General features: G+C 46.9%; 1 protein-coding gene across 1 annotated transcript in view; it reads left to right on the forward strand.

Annotated features, from left to right (window-relative positions):
• DLGAP2 (DLG associated protein 2) overlaps window positions 1-18,703 on the forward strand; it is a 707,896-nt gene that overhangs the window by 4,748 nt on the left and 684,445 nt on the right. Inside the window, exons 2-3 of the mRNA XM_032869809.1 lie at window positions 430-435; window positions 12,116-12,224. Of these exons, the coding sequence (XP_032725700.1) occupies window positions 12,210-12,224 (15 nt within the window). The 5' untranslated portion in view covers window positions 430-435; window positions 12,116-12,209. The remainder of the gene's footprint in view (window positions 1-429; window positions 436-12,115; window positions 12,225-18,703) is intronic.

Consider the following 18,703-nt stretch of genomic DNA (forward strand, 5'->3'; position numbering starts at 1 on the left):
GTTCTTGCAACACGTGATCACTCAGATTGTTCAAAATGCATTTTATAATGAAATTTTGCTTATTATCTTTTTAGTCATTAGTTAAAATATTAAGCAAAACATAGAGTGACTTCTCTGGCACACACCATTACACATGTTATGCTAATGGCAATACGATTATAAAACGATTGCAGATATGACGATAGAAATGTTTAATGCTCTGATAATTGGATTTCACACACAGCCTATTGCCACCTACGGTTTTTGAAGCACATTCCATGAATGAGCCTCCTTACATTGCGAATCATTTTCTACAGTTCTGGTTTATGGCATGTGCCACATCACGGTTTCCCATAATCTTGTTTACTAACCAAATTTAGTACCATTTTCAACATGAGAATCTGCAAAGGTATGAATTTTCTTGCCCAAATTATTAATGATTTTTTAAACTGAAGACAGAAGAGGAGTAGTTCACAGGGATTTGTGGATTGATGTCTTAATGTTGTCCCATGTCAGTTCTCTCACACTACCAACCCGTGTAGCACTCAGTCCTCCTCTGACACATTTCCAGCATTTAGAAACGCACTTGTCTTACTCAGGTACACATTTCAATGCAATAACCAGACTTACTGGGACGGGGTGTTGTGAGCAGTGGCATAGCTCTCTGGGTAGCTGCCCACTTGGCTGTCTTGCTTTAATACTTGTGGAAAGGTGAGAGCTTGTGGGGAGGCTGCAGGCATGGCCTGGGATGGATCCTCTGCTCTCTTGATGCGACGTCAGGACCCTGGTCTCTGTTGGAATGCCCACAGCTTCACCGCTGCCATACCCCCAAGTCCTAGTGCAGCCCAGGGGCTTTGTGGGGCACGAGCTGTGCACGTGGTCGTGGGTTTGTGTTCCAGTGGGCATGTAACCTGACTCAAGCCTCCGACATTGGAAAGGGGTTTCTGATAAAGAGGTTTCCTTGTTTCTAAGGTTGCTTCTAGAACTCATACTCTCTCCCTGGAGGTGAGCAAAAAATCTGTGGGGGTTCTGAGCAGCCATCCTGCCACTGTGAGGAGTCATTGGCTTTGGGTTGAAGGTGTGATCATAAGATAAAGAAGACAGGACTCGCATGTACTTATGGAGCTAGGAATCAGAGCAACTAGAGGCTCTGCACTTGGCATCCACATGAGCCGGGAAACAGCCTTTCTTATTTGGTGGGTTTGAGCTCATTTTTCTGTTACCTGCCACCAAGCACCATGTGATTGCTACTAAGATGCATGTGGTCAAGGCCCTCCAAGACACAGAGGCGATCCGTTGTGTATCTTCACTTCTGTCTCTGTCTAGGGAGAGTGATTGCAGGGAGTTGGTTCCCGTGACAGCAGAGGCCAGAGACCCCTGGCGTGGGCTGCTGTTGCGCCGGTGCAAAGGCCTGTGGACGAAGCCTCAGCCCTTGGACGTGAATTTGTTCCAAGTGGCGGTGTGCATCTCTGTCCCGTGGCACTTGGTGCATCTCCAGCCTTGCAGGGCACTCTGCTCTCTCCCTGCAGAGCAGTCAGAGTCAAGATGGGACAGTGGAGGTGAGAGGAGGAAGCAGGTACTTGAGGAAGCATCACTCGGTGGCAGGGAAGATGCCGTGCATCCGAGAAGGTAGTGGAGAGCTGAGTTCTTTGCTACTAACGAAGACCCATGAACATTTCAGTGAACTCTGTAACCCTAGAGTGATGTGTTACGTGGGGATCAGATAGAAACAGAGTTAATCGGTGACGTGCCCTTGCTGTGGGTGCTAAGGACAATGCATCAGGTGTCGTTAAAGATGGGGGAACAGATTACCAGATAGGAGTCGTCCCCGCCGGCTCAGTCGTTGGAGCACATGATTCTTGATCTCAGGTTGTGAGTACGAGCCCCACGTTGGGTGTAGAGATTACTAAAAAAATAAATACACTTAAAAAATATTTTGACGACATACATGAATATATGAACTAAATTTCCAAACCGGATGGAGAAATCAGATTGAAATGAAGACATGCCGCTGCGGAGTGCAGGAAAAAGTGAATTTAAGGAACAGTTGTGGTGATGCTGACGCGCTTGGAATAAAACTCCCACTTATGACACATTGACTGGATTTGGTAGTGCTTGTGAGGACACATCTTTGTATATAAAATTTTGATTACACAGTCTCATTCTGTACCCGGAGAAACTTGTTATTAAGTGGGTGCCTGTAATTTACTGCGTACAGGAAGGATACTGCTATCATCGCGCTTGCCTGATGGTGTTGAGTGACTTATTTTCACATTATGTTTCTGTTCATACCTTCTGACCGTAGCCTGATGTGTGGCGTTTAGAATTACGTCGGGTCGAGGTCTGTACACGTCCCTGTGAACATGTGCCGCTTTTTCTCCACATGTGCGGAAATGGGGAAGGCGGTTAGTTCATGCTGGTTGGAAAAGAAGGGTGATGACTGCTGTGGCTGCTGGGCCCAGCGAGGGCATGACTGGTCTCCGTGCGTCACGTACATGGGAAAATGGGGTAAGTAGATCGCCCTGGGATTGGGTTTTGGCATTACTCAGTTATGCTTTGCTGTAATCTTTTAACCATAACAAGAGACTTTTTGTTACTGACTAGATGACCTTCCAGCCAACTAAATAGAGTTTGACCTTTGTGTATTTTCTCGTATTAAGGGATCATTAGAGCAGACATATTATGTTCTTCAGTTCTTGTTATCATATAGATATCATAATGATTCATAAGCCTTTTAAAAAAATGTTTACTTATTTTTTAGAGAGGAAGGGGAGGGGCAAAGGCAGAGGGGGAGAGAGGATCTCAAGCAGACTCCCTCCTGAGCACGGAGCCTGACATGGGGCTCAGTCTCACGACCCTGAGATCACGCCCTGAGCCGAAATCAAGAGGTGGACGTTCAACCAGCTGAGCCTGCCAGGCGCCCTCATATTCTTTTTCAAAAACTAAAAAGTACCTGAGATATCTTGGGAAGGTCAGTTAAAATATTTTTGGATATTAGAAGTTAGGTAAGTAATATTTGGTGTGATAGCTATATATGCATGTATGTATGCTGACATTGGGAAAATATTTTGTGATTTGGAAAGGAGATTCCCATATTCATGTTATTTCTTTTTATTAGGGAAAACACCTTGTGTATAAAATATACATATAGACCATGCTCTGCTTTGCATTCTTGAAGCCTGTGTGTGTGTGTGTGTGTGTGTGTGTGTGTGTGTATTTCTTAAAACCGATTCTTTTCAGCAGGGAAGAATAAACATGGAAAGTTAAATTTATATTACAATTATGCGGTGCAAGTCTAAAGGAGGTTGGAGGGTCTAAAAAGCTTAGAGGTGCTGCCTACTGGACCCTCACCAAGGGGCGTGCTCTCTGGACCTGAATGTTCTCCCTCGGAGCTGGGGAGCTCTCCTTCCCCCTCCCCCGGCTCTGCATACTCAGAAGAGCCGCAGAGTCTGAGGTCTCTCCTTTCTTCGCTGGTGGGAGAGTCCACATTTTCCTAGCTAAGCAGGAAGGAGTAGCTTCTCATCCTGCCCCTCAGCTTTCTGGAGCCCCAGAAAAAGGCTTCATGGCTGCTTTGAGTGTGAGAGATGAGGGGACAGAGCTGAGGAAACGTAGGCCATCCAAGTGTACATATCACTTGAAAGACAAAACACGCTGAATTATAGAGGGCAGGTTCCTATTAAAGTACATTTAAAGGATAGACCGGGGGCGCCTGAGTGGCTCAGTGGGTTAAAGCTTCTGCCTTCGGCTCAGGTCATGGTCCCGGATTCCTGGGATCGAGCCCCGCGTCGGGCTCTCTGCTTAGCAGGGAGCCTGCCTCCCCCCTCTCTCCCTGCCTGCCTCTCTGACTACTTGTGATCTCTGTCTATCAAATTAAAAAAAAAAAAAACTTTTAAAGGGTAGACTGAGGAACACTCAGAAAAAGACCCCTAATCTCATCTGTAAAATATGAGTGGGATGCCATGAAAAAGGCAGAAATTTACAATGGGAATTTAGTTTTCTTTCTCCTTAAAATTAGGAGCAGTGAGAATTAGAATAGACATTGCGAACACCAGGTAGTATAACTGAATTAATCGGCCACATTGCACGGGTCGTAAACTCGGGGCTAACCCTTTTCCTCCCACGTTTGCAAAAACATATGTTTGTAACATGTGTTGAGTCATAGGATGTTCCCACCCATGTTCTGAGGACTTTACATGAATAACCCACTTAACCCTTACAACCGCCTTGTGAGGGGAGTCCCGGCCTCTCCACTTTGCAGGTTATGGACCGTCATCTGTGGTTACATAACCTTCGTTCAGAGGTGTGTCACTAATGAAGCCTGGATCCCGGAGGCAGCACCGTTCCCGCATCCCTGTTTGCAGCCCATGTGCTGTGGGGGACACCTGTGCAGCTAGAGTAGGAGGGGGTGTGCTTAGAAATAGTATAAAAATTGGAGCCCTTGAAATGAAAGCTCAGTGGACATACGCAGATCAGAAGTAGCAGAAAAAAGATTTGTGAACTAGAGGATGAAGCTGAAGAAGTTTCTTAGTATTGAACCAACCTTGCAGCCCTGGAATAAATCCCACTTGGTCGTGGTGAATAATCCTTTTAATGTACTGTTGGATCCTATTGGCTAGTATTTTGGTGAGAATTTTTGCATCGGTGTTCATCAAGGATATTGGTCTGTAGTTCTCTTTTTTGATGGGGTCTTTGGACTGTAAAGATGAAAATTAAAAAAAAATTCTAAAAAAGGAATTGATAAGTTGGTTGGTAGAAGAAAGAAAAAGAAAGTGAAGAGAGTTTGCTTAGGCTGGAGACTAGAACAAAGCCCTGTGCTAGATTTAGGGTATATTTTGATCTATTAGAAGAAGTTGTATCCCAAAATTTTTTAAGAGAAAAAACCCTATATGTATACAAAAATTTAGTTAGATACAATGAAGGATAGACTATGACTATAATAATGAAGGTTTAAAGATTTTTTTAAAGAAAGGTATTGTTAAGATAAACTAGTTAAAAAACGTTAAAAGAGGAAAGAGGAAAAGTTAAAAAATTAGAATAAGAAAAAAAGCAAAATTTAAAAAAATTTAAATAATTTTGCAAGATTAAAGAATCTTGGGGAGAGAGCCATGAATTTCATGCTTTGCTTTCTCCTCCTCTGGAATTCCGTTGTTCTTGATCAGTGAGCTTGGTCTTGGCTGGATGGTCTTGCTGATCCTCTGGGGGAGGGGCCTGTTGCTGATTCTCAAGTGTCTTTGCCAGAGGCGGAATTGCACTGTGCTTGTCAGGAGCCGGGCTAAGTAATCTCCTAAGGTTCGCTCTCAGAACTTTTGTTCCCTGAACGCTTTTCATAGAGCTTTGGAGGACAGGAACGAAGATGGCGGTCTTCCAATCTCTGGCTGGAAGTGGGACACACTCCACTCCAAAACTGCTAGAACTCATACAGGAATTCAGTAAAGTATTGGGATATAAAATCAATGCACAGAAATCAGTTGCATTTCTATACACCAACAACAAGACAGAAGAAAGAGAAATTAAGAAGTCAATCCCATTTACAATGGCACCCACAACGATAAGATACCTAGGAATAAATCTAACCAAAGAGGCAAAGAATCTGTACTTAGAAAACAATAAAGTACTCATGAAAGAAATTGAGGAGGACACAAAGAAATGGAGAAATGTTCCATGCTCATGGATTGGAAAAACAAATTATTGTGAAAATGTCTATGCTGCCTAAAGCAATCTACACATTTAATGCAATCCCTATCAAAATACCATCAATTTTCTTCAAAGAAACAGAACAAATAATCCTAAAATTTATGTGGAACCAGAAAAGACCTTGAATAGCCAGAGGAGTGTTGAGAAAGAAAGCCAAGTTGGTGGTGTCACAATTCCAGACTTCAAGCTCTATTACAAAGCTGTTATCATCAAGACAGTATGATACTGGCACAAAAACAGACACATAGATCAGTGGAACAGAGTAGAGAGACCAGAAATACACCCTTAGCTCTATAGTCAACTAATCTTAGACAAAGCAGGAAAGAATGTCCAATGGAAAGAAGTCAGTCTCTTCAACAAATGGTGTTGGGAAAATTGGACAGCAACGTGCAGAAGAATGAAACTGGACCATTTCCTTACACCACACACGAAAATAGACTCCAAATGGATGAAAGACCTCAATGTGAGACAGGAATCCACCCAAATTCTTGAGGAGAACACAGGCAGCAACCTCTTTGACCTAAGCCACAGCAACTTCTTCCTAGAAACATCACCAAACGCAAGGGAAGCAAGGGCAAAAATGAAGTACTGGGACTTCATCAAGATCAAAAGCTTTTACACAGCAAAGGAAACAGTCAACAAAACCAAAAGACAACTGACAGAATGGGAGAAGATATTTGCAAATGACATATCAGATAAAGGGCTACTATCCAAAATCTATAAAGAACTTATCAAACTCAATACCCAAAGAACAAAGAATCCAATCAAGAAATGGGCAGAAGACATGAACAGACATTTCTGCAAAGAAGACATGCAGATGGCCAACAGACACATGAAAAAGTGCTCCACATCACTCGGCATCAGGGAAATACAAATCAAAACCACAATGAGATCCCATCTCACACCAGTCAGAATGGCTAAAATTAAGTCAGGAAATGACAGATGTTGGCGAGGTTGTGGAGAAAGGGGAACCCTCCTACACTGTTGGTGGGAATGCAAGCTGGTGCGGCCACTCTGAAAAACAGCATGGAGGTTCCTCAAGAAGTTGAAAATAGAGCTACCCTATGACCCAGCAATCGCACTACTGGGTATTTACCCTAAAATACAAATGTAGTGATCTGAAGGGGCACATGCACCTGAATGTTCATAGCAGCAATGTCCACAAGAGCCAAACTTTGGAAAGAATCTAGATGTCCATCAACAGATGAATGGATAAAGAAGAGGTGGTATATATATACAATGGAATACTATGCAGCCATCAAAAGAAATGAAACATTGCCATTTGCAGTGATGTGGATGGAACTAGAGGGTATTAAGCTGAGCAAAATAAGTCAATCAGAGAAAGACTATTATCATATGATCTCCCTGATATGAGGAATTTGAGAGGCAATGTGGGGGCTTGGGAGGTAGGGAAGGAGAAAATGAAACAAGATGGGATCGGGAGGGAGACAAACCATAAGAGACTCTTAATCTCACAAAACAAACTGAGGGTTGCTGGGCAGAGTAGGGTATGGAGAGGGTGGTTGGATTATGGACACTGGGGAGTGTATGTGATATGGTGAGTGCTGTGAAGTGTGTAAACCTGGCGACTCACAGACCTGTACCCCTGGGGCTAATAATACATTATATGCTGATAAAAATAAATAAATAAATAAATAAATAAAATAAAGAAATTTCTTAGTACTAAGCACAAAAAGAACATGAGAAACCCCAGGGATGTAGTGCACAGATCTGAAAGGCAGAAGATGCTTCTGATAGAAGCTAAAGAAAGGAATAAACTATTCAACCAGTATTTGTGATAAAATGTCCAAGAATCTTCCCACATTGAGGAGCACTGTTTTCAGATTGAAAATTGTGCCACTGGACGAATACCTTATGATCTCACTCAGGTGGAGTTTACGAAACCAATGAGCAAAAGGAAGAAAGGCAAAGCAAGAAACATATTCTTAACTACAGAGAACACACTGATGGTCCCAGAGGTGCGGTGGGGGTGGTGGTGATGGGGACGAAGGAGGGCACCTGTCCTGAGCACCAGGTGCTTGGAAGTGTTGAATCACTGTGTTGTACATATGAAACTAATATTGCTCTGTATATTAACTGACTGGAATTTAAGTAAAAACTCAAGTTAAAAAGGTGGGTACAGAAACATTGTACCACCTGCTAGGCCAGAGTGAAGACAAGAGGCCCATCGTGACCCATCCTCGTACAACACAGCAGGACCAGGGTAAAGAGAGAATGCTGAGCAGCCTATGAAGAGAACAGGAATTGCTTATAGACTAATGAGAAATTGCTCAAAGTGACAATATGTCCCTGAAGCCATCTTTTGGATTTTTTTGGATTCTATACCTTGTCTGTCATTCAACATTGAAAGCAAAAGAAGGACCTTTTCAGACACACAAAGAGCTGGATGGTTTACCACACAGAGACCATGTCGAAAGAATTTTAAACAAGATATTTTTGAGCATGAGGAATCATGAACCCGAAGGATGCTAGTCAAGGACACATTTATAAGTATTGATTTTAGAATAAGTGATACATTTTCCTTTGGTATCCACACAGCAGTAATGTCAGAGCAGCTGCACTGTGGGGAGGGCATTGTGGACTTGGAGGCGCGTGTGAGCATCCCAAGTTGTTCTTGTCTTCAAGAGGATATTAGACATATTGATTAATGGCTTTGCTAGGAAAATATACGTATACTTGCATGTGTTAAAACTGTTGAGGGAGAAATAAAATAGAGGCACCAAAAAATCCTATTTAAGGAAAAATCCTATCTAGTGAAAAATCCTATATAAGGCAGTGAAGGCATTTAATGCCTCTATAAGGCATTAAATGTGAACTCTCAAGGCAATGGAAGTCCTAGTTTATCAGTAATCACAATAAACATAGGTGGGCAAAACTCAGACATAAAAACAAATATTCTGTTTATTCAGGTCGGATTAGATACGACATGGATTCTTCATGTTATAAAAGAACATGTGTTAATTACACTCACATAAAACATATAACAAAGGATTCAGTATTCCAACAACAACCACAAACAACATTAAAAAATGTCTTGCAGATAGCCAAATTGTGCAAGACTCGTAAAGACAATGAAGAGCAAATTTAAGAATATGAAGAATTAGGTATAAAGATTGTGATAGAATCACCAGTGGCTAAAAGGGCTGTATAATCTGCAGACATTTTTACTGAGAGATTTGAAAATGGAGATGAAATGATTCTTTTTTTTGGTGAATGCAAGTGACATAAGTTGATCCAACAAAAGCTAGAAAATATGAACGGTTCAGTAACCATGAGAAAATTAAAATTAAAAATTTTCTTAGATGTACTTTTATGAAAGCCACAGGATCAGTTTTATAGGTAAATTCTGCACCAGTTTCTGAGTGGATGATTGTGCGTTGTCCAAACTATTTCAGAGTTTAACCATCACTCTCTTTTAATGAGTAATTCCCAAACTTGTTAATAGGGCAGAAAAAAGGCTGATTTCACTTAAGAATATAAATATAAATTCCATACACAAAATCCTAGCAAATCGCATCTAGGTGTGTGTTTAACCTGAGCGCATGGGCTTTGTCCCGTAAGCAGAAGAGGTTCAGTAACAGCCCCTGTGGCAGGTGGGGTAAGACGAGCCTGCGGGGAGGACAGCGCACACATGCTTGTGTCGGGAGACCCTGAGCGTCCTGAAGCTCCACAGCCACGGCTTAGGCTGAATGTCTACGTGTCACGGCAGGGCACTTCCTAACCAGGCTTCGGCATCTAACCAGAAACCCCACGGCAAGCAGAGTCGTGGCCGGGGGTGCTAAACTGTGGATCAAAGTGGCAACACCAGCACTCTCACCCCTGGCCCCCGTGATTCTGGGCTCCCCAGTTAAGGTTACGTGGGAAAGTAAAAGACAGGAAATGTTAGAAATGTCCAGTGGGAAAAGGAAGAGGCCATACAAAGTCTCCTGGGTAAGTAGGAACATGGAGACATAGAACAAATAGAAGGTCTGTGAATAAATATCATGAACTGTACCGTATGTGATGGCCAAACGCGTCCATTCTCAGGAGGAGGGAGCCCTACAGGACACCGTGGGAGAAAACAGGATAAAGTCTATAGGGAGAAACCCCCAAACTATGGGATCCCTGTAAGGGACAGAAAATGTTACCGAGTGCTGGGGAGGGAGAGACCCTTGAATGGCAAGTTCAGTATTAAAACCTGTCGCTTCACGTCAGGTGCGTGAGTGTGTGTGTGTGAGTGTGTGATACAGTTTCAGTCACGCTCCTGTGCGGGGGGCACTGAAGGTGGGCAATGGGGATTTGATTAAGGGATGATAAAGTTGAGGCGGAAGAGTAAGTTTTAAGATTGTCTAAGAAAGAGTTTTGAAGACAGCCTGAGCGGTGGGAGTTCTGGTCTCCTAGAAAGAAGCAGGTGTCCCCATGCTCCTGGAGGTAAAGTGACCCGTAGCGCAGTCTTTTCTGCACGAATGGCATTTTCAGATTGGTGGAGAAAATATGGATTATTCAGCAAATCTATTTATTGGGACAATTGGTTAGCCATTGGATGGAAAATTTCTACTTTGCAACTCAAATTTACAGACACATCATTAGAAATAGTTGTACAAATGGTATAACAAAATTTGGTCAAGTGTATTTTTTTAAAGATTTAATTTATTTATTTATTTGACAGAGAGAGAGAGATCTCAAGCAGGCAGAGAGGCAGGCAGAGGGGGATGGGGAAACAGGCTCCCCGCTGAGCAGAGAGCTCGATACGGGGCTCGATCCCAGAACCCTGGGATCATGATCTGAGCCAAAGGCAGAGGCTTTAACCCACTGAGCCACACAGGTGCCCCTCGAATGTATTTTTTGAATTGTGAAATTGGGAAGGTCGTTCTAATAACAGAAGCCCTTAACGAAGGGAGTAATTGATTTGCACATGAATCCTACTAAGCCCATCTGACTTCTTGAGAGCCACCACTGAGGAAGTAAGGGCATGGGAAGCAGGAGGAGTGTGGCAGCAGATGGAGCAGACAGGGGTCTGGAATATATACGGGGTGATACACAGTCATTAGAAACTCCCCCAAAGAAGCAGACACATGTGTGGAACAGGCGGTCTGTGTGGGAGCACATCTGGTCAGGAGTCCTACCGCGAGTTCCTCCGGATCCGCGAGAACAGTGGGGACTCTCTTTCCAGTGCAGACCCACAGCAGACCCAGTGGGCGGGGTGCACACGCGTGTCCTGTGATCTGCTAAGTCCACTCCCACAAGTGTGTTCTGCACAAACTAACAGAAACATACGGAAATGTGCGGAGTTCTCAGGCATCGGGAAAAACTGGAGGCAACCCAGGTGCCCGCCAGGAAGGGGTTTGCAGGGTCCGTGTGAGTCTTCAGGAGGGAAACGCAGGAGAAGTCCTGGTTCCGGTCGTGAGTAATGCCAGCGAGAAGGGGGCTGTTGCTCTGGGCGTTTCAGGAGGACATGCCTGGAGACATACCCGCAGCTTAGGTGACAGTTGCGGCAGGTTGCTAACGGGTTCGGGAACCGGCGAGCGCCTTCCGGGGCGTGTGTGCCTTACAGTCAGGTCTGTGGTGCACACTTGCCCACAGGAGACACAGCTGCTTTTCTGCCTTAGGAGGCTCGTGCATTTGAAAGGAAGCGCGTGGCCTCCGGTAATGGGTCTGGTCAGAGACTCTGGGGACGGAAGGCGTTCCGGAAGCCCAGTGCTGCATGTGGGACTCTGGCCTTCCCGGAAAGCTGCTGAGCCTGAGGGCGGTTTCCTAGGGTGCGTGAACGGACTGTGGGTTCGCATCTTGGGACGGCAGCTGCCCTGTAGGAACAAAGTGCGTCGGGTCTTCCCCACCTGATGCTACCAACAGTCTCCTAGAGGAGACCCCCCGCCGCATGTGGCTGGCGGGGTGCCGCGTTGGGCACCGGCTTCCCGGGAGGGCTAGGACGGATCAGGACAATGTCCTGGCACCCTCTGTTTCCGCAGCCTCCCGGGCCGTCTGCCCTGCATGGACAGCGAGCTCACAGCCTGGTGCCGCCCGGGGTTCCCGGACCGCAGGGCTGGCCGCGGCCACAAATACCACCCTGCCCGCAGCCTCTCCGGAAAGCCACAGCCCTGGCTCAGAGTCCACTGCTTTCACTTCTCTCCGGTTCCAGGGTCTGAAGGTGGGAGGCGATGTCTTGTCTCATCCTGCCCTGCTGGAGAAGTGACCTCTTTTCTGCCCCGGGGACATAGGTCTGCGCGTATAGACACCATGTTTCAGGGTCTTAAACCGACCTGGCCTTGCTTGGTGTAGACGGCGTCTCTGCCAAAGCCCGGCTCCCAGTGGCTCTAATTATCGTTCGGACTCATGTTTTCTATCTACATTCCATGTGTTTTCTTTTCTGTGGGGGGAGGTTGCTTATTATTATTATTTTTTTTTTATCATATCTTCCCCATTTCTGTCCATTCCTCACCGTAGGCTCTGGCACCCCGTGAGGCACGGCCCTGAGCCCCGTGCAGCTTCACAGCACCTGCCGCTGGACGCCCTCGTCCTGTACCAGCCCAGCCACGATGGGGACTGCTCAGGTAATGTCCCTTCTGTGCTCCCCATGTCCCGCAGGCCGGCGGTGGGGACGCAGGCGGGGAGGGGCTCTGGTGTTTGAGCCGTGCTGACCGCTCGGAGGCACCATGCTTATTGCTCTGCGGTGCTGGAGGACGTGGTGGGGGGTGAGGAGGTCGGCGGGTCTCCGCTGCTGGCCGCTGGCCGTGGGAGGTGTGCCCAGTGTGTGCACGGGCCCGTGGTGGCTGGGACGGGAACCGCTGAGCGGAGTGGCTGTGCTCTCATTACGTTATGGTGGTCTTTGGAGGCTGTCATGTGGCGTTGTGTTGGGAGCATGGGAGCCGGGGGCACAGAGCCGCTCACAGTGGAGCAGGGATGCACACGTGTCACTGCCGCACGTTCCCGGAACACCCAGAACCGGGTGCTCAGGAAGGCCCCGCGGGCTGTGCCCCCACTCCCCTGCCTGCGAACACGGGTGACGCAGGCTGTGACCTCCCCTCCCGGTGTCGCAACCCCCACACACGGACGCCTTTGCTGCTATGGTTCAGGGGCGACAGAGGACACGTCCGGAGTTCTCCTATCTCCGGGACAGATTTGTGTGGATGAACGTGGTAAGATTTCGCATGGACCCTTCAGAGCTGCTCCTGTCTCCTGCGTCCCCTGGTGTGTCCCTCGGGGCCCCTCACACGTGTACATCTCTGTTCGCGACACCTGCTTGGCCTCCTTGGTCTTCTCAGGAGGCGGCGTTGACTTCCCCACAGCCGGGAACACGGCTGCCCTTCGTTGGACGTCCGTCTATGTAAGAGCCTTCGGAGAGGCAGAAGACAAACTGTCCCTTTTGTTTAATTTTTAATTGTCTTAACTTATAGTGGGTTTTTTTTTTTTAAGTTTATTTATAGATTTAAATCATCTCTGTACCCAGCGTGGGCCTTGAACTGCGACTCTGAGATCGAGAGTCCCGTGCCCGTCTGACTGAGCCAGCCTGGCTTTCACTGTTACACTCCCCCTCGGCACTGTGTCAGCAGAGCCCACCCCTGAGGCCGCTTCCCGGCTTGGAGCTCAGGCAGACTGCCAGGCCCCAGGGACAGACCACTGCCTCTCTCCTCCACGGATGGGGCAGCGTTCTGGGGACAGTCTGTCGGTGGTGACAGTTGGGTGTTTGTCCTTGGGGAGGAGTCTTTCACCACGTGGCGAGTGTCCGAGGTGCGGGGCAGCCCCCCAGGGAGGCTGTCACCGGAGCCCGCCAGCTGCACGCCACACCCCCAGTTCCCCCTACGAGATGCAGCTCCCCATAATGGGAAGATGCTTGATCCCAATGGGGACTGCAGAGCTGAGGAGCAGCCGTGGCTCGGGCCTCCCCGGGACCCCCTGCTGCCACCACCTCTGTCACGAGCCTGGCCCCCACGGCCGGCAGTGGATGCACCTGGAGGCCCCTGTCGGGTTCTGCCTCAGGAGGGCAGAACTCTCCCCTTGGGGAGCCGTGGGGAAGGCGCTCCTCAGTTCTGAACCGCGTAATCCTTGGGGGCCGGGTGGTCCTGGGAGTGACGGACATTCAGCCACTCCCCCCCCCCCTCCGGCCTCCAGAATGGGCCCTCCCTCCCCGGTGAGCTCGGCCATGTCTCCCGGTGTGGCTGCCGAGGGTCACTGGAGGGAAGCTCCTCCCCGCCTGCCCCACTGAGAAACACCCGACATTTTCCGCTTGCTCAGCAAGCCCCTGGCTTTCAGGATCCGAGGACCTGTTTCTCTGGTCTGGATGCCGTGAATTTGAATTTTCTCTCCTTTTTTCCTCTTCAGTCAGGTTTGTCGATTTTAATGATCTCCCGAACCAGATTTTGTTGTCATGGATTATTGGTGTTGTTTTTTCTTCTCTGTTTCACGGATACCTGTTTGGGTCTGATTATTTCCTTTCTTCCCCTTACTTTGGTTTTGATTTGCCTCGATTCATGTTTTCTAGCACTCAAAGCTGTAGTCGGCTGCCCGAGATGCCTCCCTCTCGAACAGGCCTGTGTTTAAGGATCTACGTGTCCCCAGGCATTCTACCTTGTTGGGCGCAGGAGATTTTTGTATTTCCATAAACAGTCTTGAGGTGGTTAATTCATGGGAAGAACACAGTCCTTCCTTCGGGTTCCGTGGGGTAGGAGCTGTCAGAAGCCCTTCTTCCCCGGTCGCCTCCGTGGGACTGGCCCTGCACTGGCCAGGACAGGCTGCCCCACTAGCCGTGCTCGGCCTCCGCTCGGTCAGTCGGGTCCATCCATCATCTTCTCTCAGAGTCTCTGTAATGATACTGCTGTAGGAGGGGTGTTCTTGTTTTTCTGCTATGTTGGGGACGTACTCCCTTCTCTCCCACCACTGACCTTTATATGGATTTGGGGAAGGAAAGGGAGGCAAAGGAAGATTTCCTTTCCCCACCTGGATTCCATCTCTCTCTCTTTTTAAAAAGATTTTATTCATGTATTTGACGGACAGGAGTACACAAGTAGGCAGAGCAGCAGGCAGAGGGGGTGGGAGCAGCAGGCTCCCTGCTGAGCAGGGAGCCCAACGTGGGGCTCCATCCCAGGACCCCGGGATCATGACCTGAGCTGAAGGCAGACTCTGAACGGTCAGAGCCCCCGAGGTCCTCTACCTGGATCCCGTCTCTCTCAGCTTCTCTGTTCTGTCCGTGGAGAGATGTGGGTGACCTCCCTGGGAGGTCTTCTGTCCCCCTTTATATCGCTCCTTCTCCAGGGGGCCATTTGCCCCTGTAGCCAGTGGGTGTTAGAAGGTCCAGACAGTTTCTCATTTGTTTGTACAGCTGTGTGAGGGCTCTGCCGGCATCTGGTGGGTCGAGGCCATGATTCCACTAATCACCCCGCTCCTGCCACGAGGAGTGACGTGGTCCAAATGTCAGGAGATGAGGTCAAGGAAGCTGGCTTTGCTCTCGTGATCTAGTCTGTCATACTTCCGTATCCTCGAGAGTCTGAGCACACAGGCCAAGGTGATGACATAGTCTCGATCAACTGTTTCTCTTTGGTAGGAGGAGTCTTTGCACGGGAGCTCTTAGGACAGTCAATGGTCTGCATGCAAATTCATTCATATAGATCATATGGGAAATGCACGTTGGATTTTTTGGGATGGCACCATGTTTCTGAAGCAGCCTACTGGAGTCGTTCGGATGCTAATCTTTCCGTCGATACCGTGGCTCCTTGTACATGACCCAGTTCTGGCCGTGGTGCCGCCCTCAGGCCGGACTCCAAGCAGAATTCACGGTTCTGTTGTGCTCAGACAAGGATGAGAACAGGCTGCATTTTGAGATTTGTCTCATCGAAAATAAGAGAAATTATATAAAGTGTTCTTAGTGTTGCTGCTGCATCAAGCCGCATTAATTTGGAATGTGGAAATCTGGGTTATTTTGCAAAAGAAAATTCCCTCTCCTCCAGGTAACTGTGAACAGGTCTATGTTGCTCCGAGACGAAGTTTACATAGGGTGAGAAACAGAGCAGCACCAAGTGTGGGCCTGTCTACCGGCGCCAGAAGCAGCCCCTTGTAAAGCCGATTCCTTTTCATTGGGCAGCGTCATTGGTTTTTAGTGCAGGTTCTCGTTAGCTTTGACGAACCCAAATGCTTTTTTCTTTATTAAATGTGTGAATTCAATTTGGTTTATTTTCTTACGAACTAAACCTACTGGTGCTTTCTTTACTTTCTCCCTAATTAGCCAGAAAGCCAGGGGGGTCCTCATATCACCTGTTGGTGGAGAATCCAGTTTCTGGCCTTGCAGGGTGAATGGAGGCTCGGCGTGGACGGGTGTCCAGCACCTGCCTGGCAGTGGGAAACCTGGGCTCTGGCTGTGATTCGTCTGTGACTCTCCCTTGACCGTAGCAGAGCGCGTTCCTCTCCTGTCTCCCTTCGCCGTGTCTTCCGGTGAGGGGTGCAGGTTGTAAGCCCATAAGTCTTCTCCCTTCGCACGGTCAGATCACGTTTATCTGGAAGGACTTCGGGCATGGATGATGAGTAGCTAGTGATTGTGTTAGTAAATATTTCAACTATTTTAGTTCAGCAAGTACCTATGTATTAAGGATAAATTGTACAAATTATTTGTGAGAGTACCTTCTAGCTAACTAATTCAGAGATTTACTTGTAGAAATTGTGAACACCGAAACTGCAAATTTTTATTTTTATTATTTATTTATTTATTTATTTTTAATTTTTTAAATTTATTTTCAGCATAACAGTTTTCATTGTTTTTGCACCACACCCAGTGCTCCATGCAACCCGTGCCCTCTCCAATACCCACCACCTGGTTCCCCCAACCTCCCACTCCCGCCCCTTCAAAACCCTCAGATTGTTTTTCAGAGTCCATAGTCTCTCATGGTTCACCTCCCCTTCCAATTTCCCCCAACTCCTTTCTCCTAACTCCCCATGTCCTCCATGCTATTTGTTATGCTCCACAAATAAGTGAAACCGTATGATAGTTGACTCTCTCTGCTTGACTTATTTCACTCAGCATAATCTCTTCCAGTCCCGTCCCAAGTTGACACAAAAGTTGGGCATTCATCCTTTCTGATGGAGGCATAATACTCCATAGTGTATATGGACCACATCTTCCTTATCCATTCGTCCGTTGAAGGGCATCTTGGTTCTTTCCACAGTTTGGCGACCGTGGCCATTGCTGGAAATTGCAAATTTTTAAAGAAGATTTTATTTGTTTATTTGACAGAGACAGCGAGAGAGGGAACACAAGCAGGGGGAGTGGGAGAGGGAGAAGCAGGCTTCCTGCTGAGCAAGGATGATGCGGGGCTCCATCCCAGGACCCCGGGATCATGATCTGAGCCAAAGGCAGATGCCCAATGACTGAGCCACCCAGGTGCCCCTATAATTGTAAAATCTTTTATTTGTTGGCTTTTTAAAAACCATGCGAATAACATATCTCACCATGGAAAAATGAACATAAATAAAAGATTCAGAGATGGTCATTATTGACATTTTGGTTTAGTTTTCATATTTTCCTATGTCCTTATCTGTAGATACACACAATTTGTATTAATAAAATTATTATACCAATTATTTCTATAACAGATGTTTTAACAAATCACTGCAGTATATTAGGACAACTCTCCTTGTCTATAAAAATATGTAAAAATATTTTAATAGCGATGAAGTCTACCATGGTATGGGCATCAGTCAGGTGCTGGTGATGTCCCCTTCTCTGTTAATGTGAATGACGCCTGGACAGATCACCTCTGTTCAGCTAATTACTCTGTTAGAACACATTTGTGACCTTAAAATGTTTTAAAAGAGGGAAGATTTTAAGGATTTTCAGCACACATTTCAGTACAGGTTTTACAAAAAGTTTGTCCTCACACGTAGACTGCACACCTAGCAATGTTCGCTTTTTATATTTTCTGTATGATTGTGGGCTCGTCTGATGATCTGTGCTTGGCAGATCCGTTTACTTCGGTTAGTGGTTTTGCCGAACATACTTTTCCCTCCTTCTGCCTTTTGCTTCGTGTGTAAATGGCACAGTGTAGGACCTTTTACTCATGTCCGTGTTATTAGGATATTTATTTTACTGTTTTGAAATCCAGACCATATGGTATTAGCTCTTTTCATGTTTTTATGACCCAGATATTTTTTTGCTTCTTCAAATTGCCATTTCAGCTGCAAACTTCTTGATTTTTATATATGTAAGAAATAAGTTGTCACAGTCATGCCTGTGAATGTATTCCTCCATGAATTCTGACTTTGGGAAAATGCTAAAAAGTCTTCCTTTGCCAAAATTTGGATAACCATTCAGCCATATTTTACTTTAACATTTTATTTCAGTTTTTACACTCATGCGTGTAATTCTTCTGATTCATTTCGGTTACGTATCGGGCGAGGGCTGTCTGTCTGCCACCCGTTGGCTAACTAGCTGTTGGAGTACCATTTCCTGAGAACGAGGCTGTTCCACGTTCTCATGCTGGATGAAGTCCTGTTTTGGGAAAATGCTCATTGCGGCGGTCTCTGGCATCCCTCTCCCCTGTCCATCGACTTTGTTGGTAAGCATTTTTGTCAGAGCTCTTCCTTTCTTTTGCAACTGCCTGTTGCATCCCTAAGAACAATGTGTGTGTGTGCGAACGTATCCTGGAGGAGGTAGAGCTGTGCGCGGTCCCTGGAGGGTGGTGCATGGCTTAGCTTTTGGGAAAAGTGCCACCGTGGAAGTGCTGTGTGATCATTGAGGGTGGAGGAGTGGGCGCAGGATGGTCTCCCGGATGTGGGCCTTCCCCCTGAAGTCCGCTCCTTGAATGACACCTGCTCAGTCCACTGTTGCACACCGTTGTAATGAGTGCATTAATCTGACTTCAAGTCAGCGTGGGTGCAAGGCCAGTCCACATGTCGGATCACTGTTCTCCAGCTGCCACCAGCAGGACTGGGATTCGCCGGGTACGGGCGTTGATAGTGTGTCGCCGTTTTCTCGTGACACGTATGTAATCAGTGCTGATCTCTGGTGATGTCAGGAGCGTTGATGTGGCCAGATCACTCATAGAAG

This window comes from Lontra canadensis, unplaced genomic scaffold, assembly GCF_010015895.1.
Source record: "Lontra canadensis isolate GAN:19392208 unplaced genomic scaffold, GSC_riverotter_1.0 scaffold39, whole genome shotgun sequence".
NCBI lineage: Eukaryota > Metazoa > Chordata > Mammalia > Carnivora > Mustelidae > Lontra > Lontra canadensis.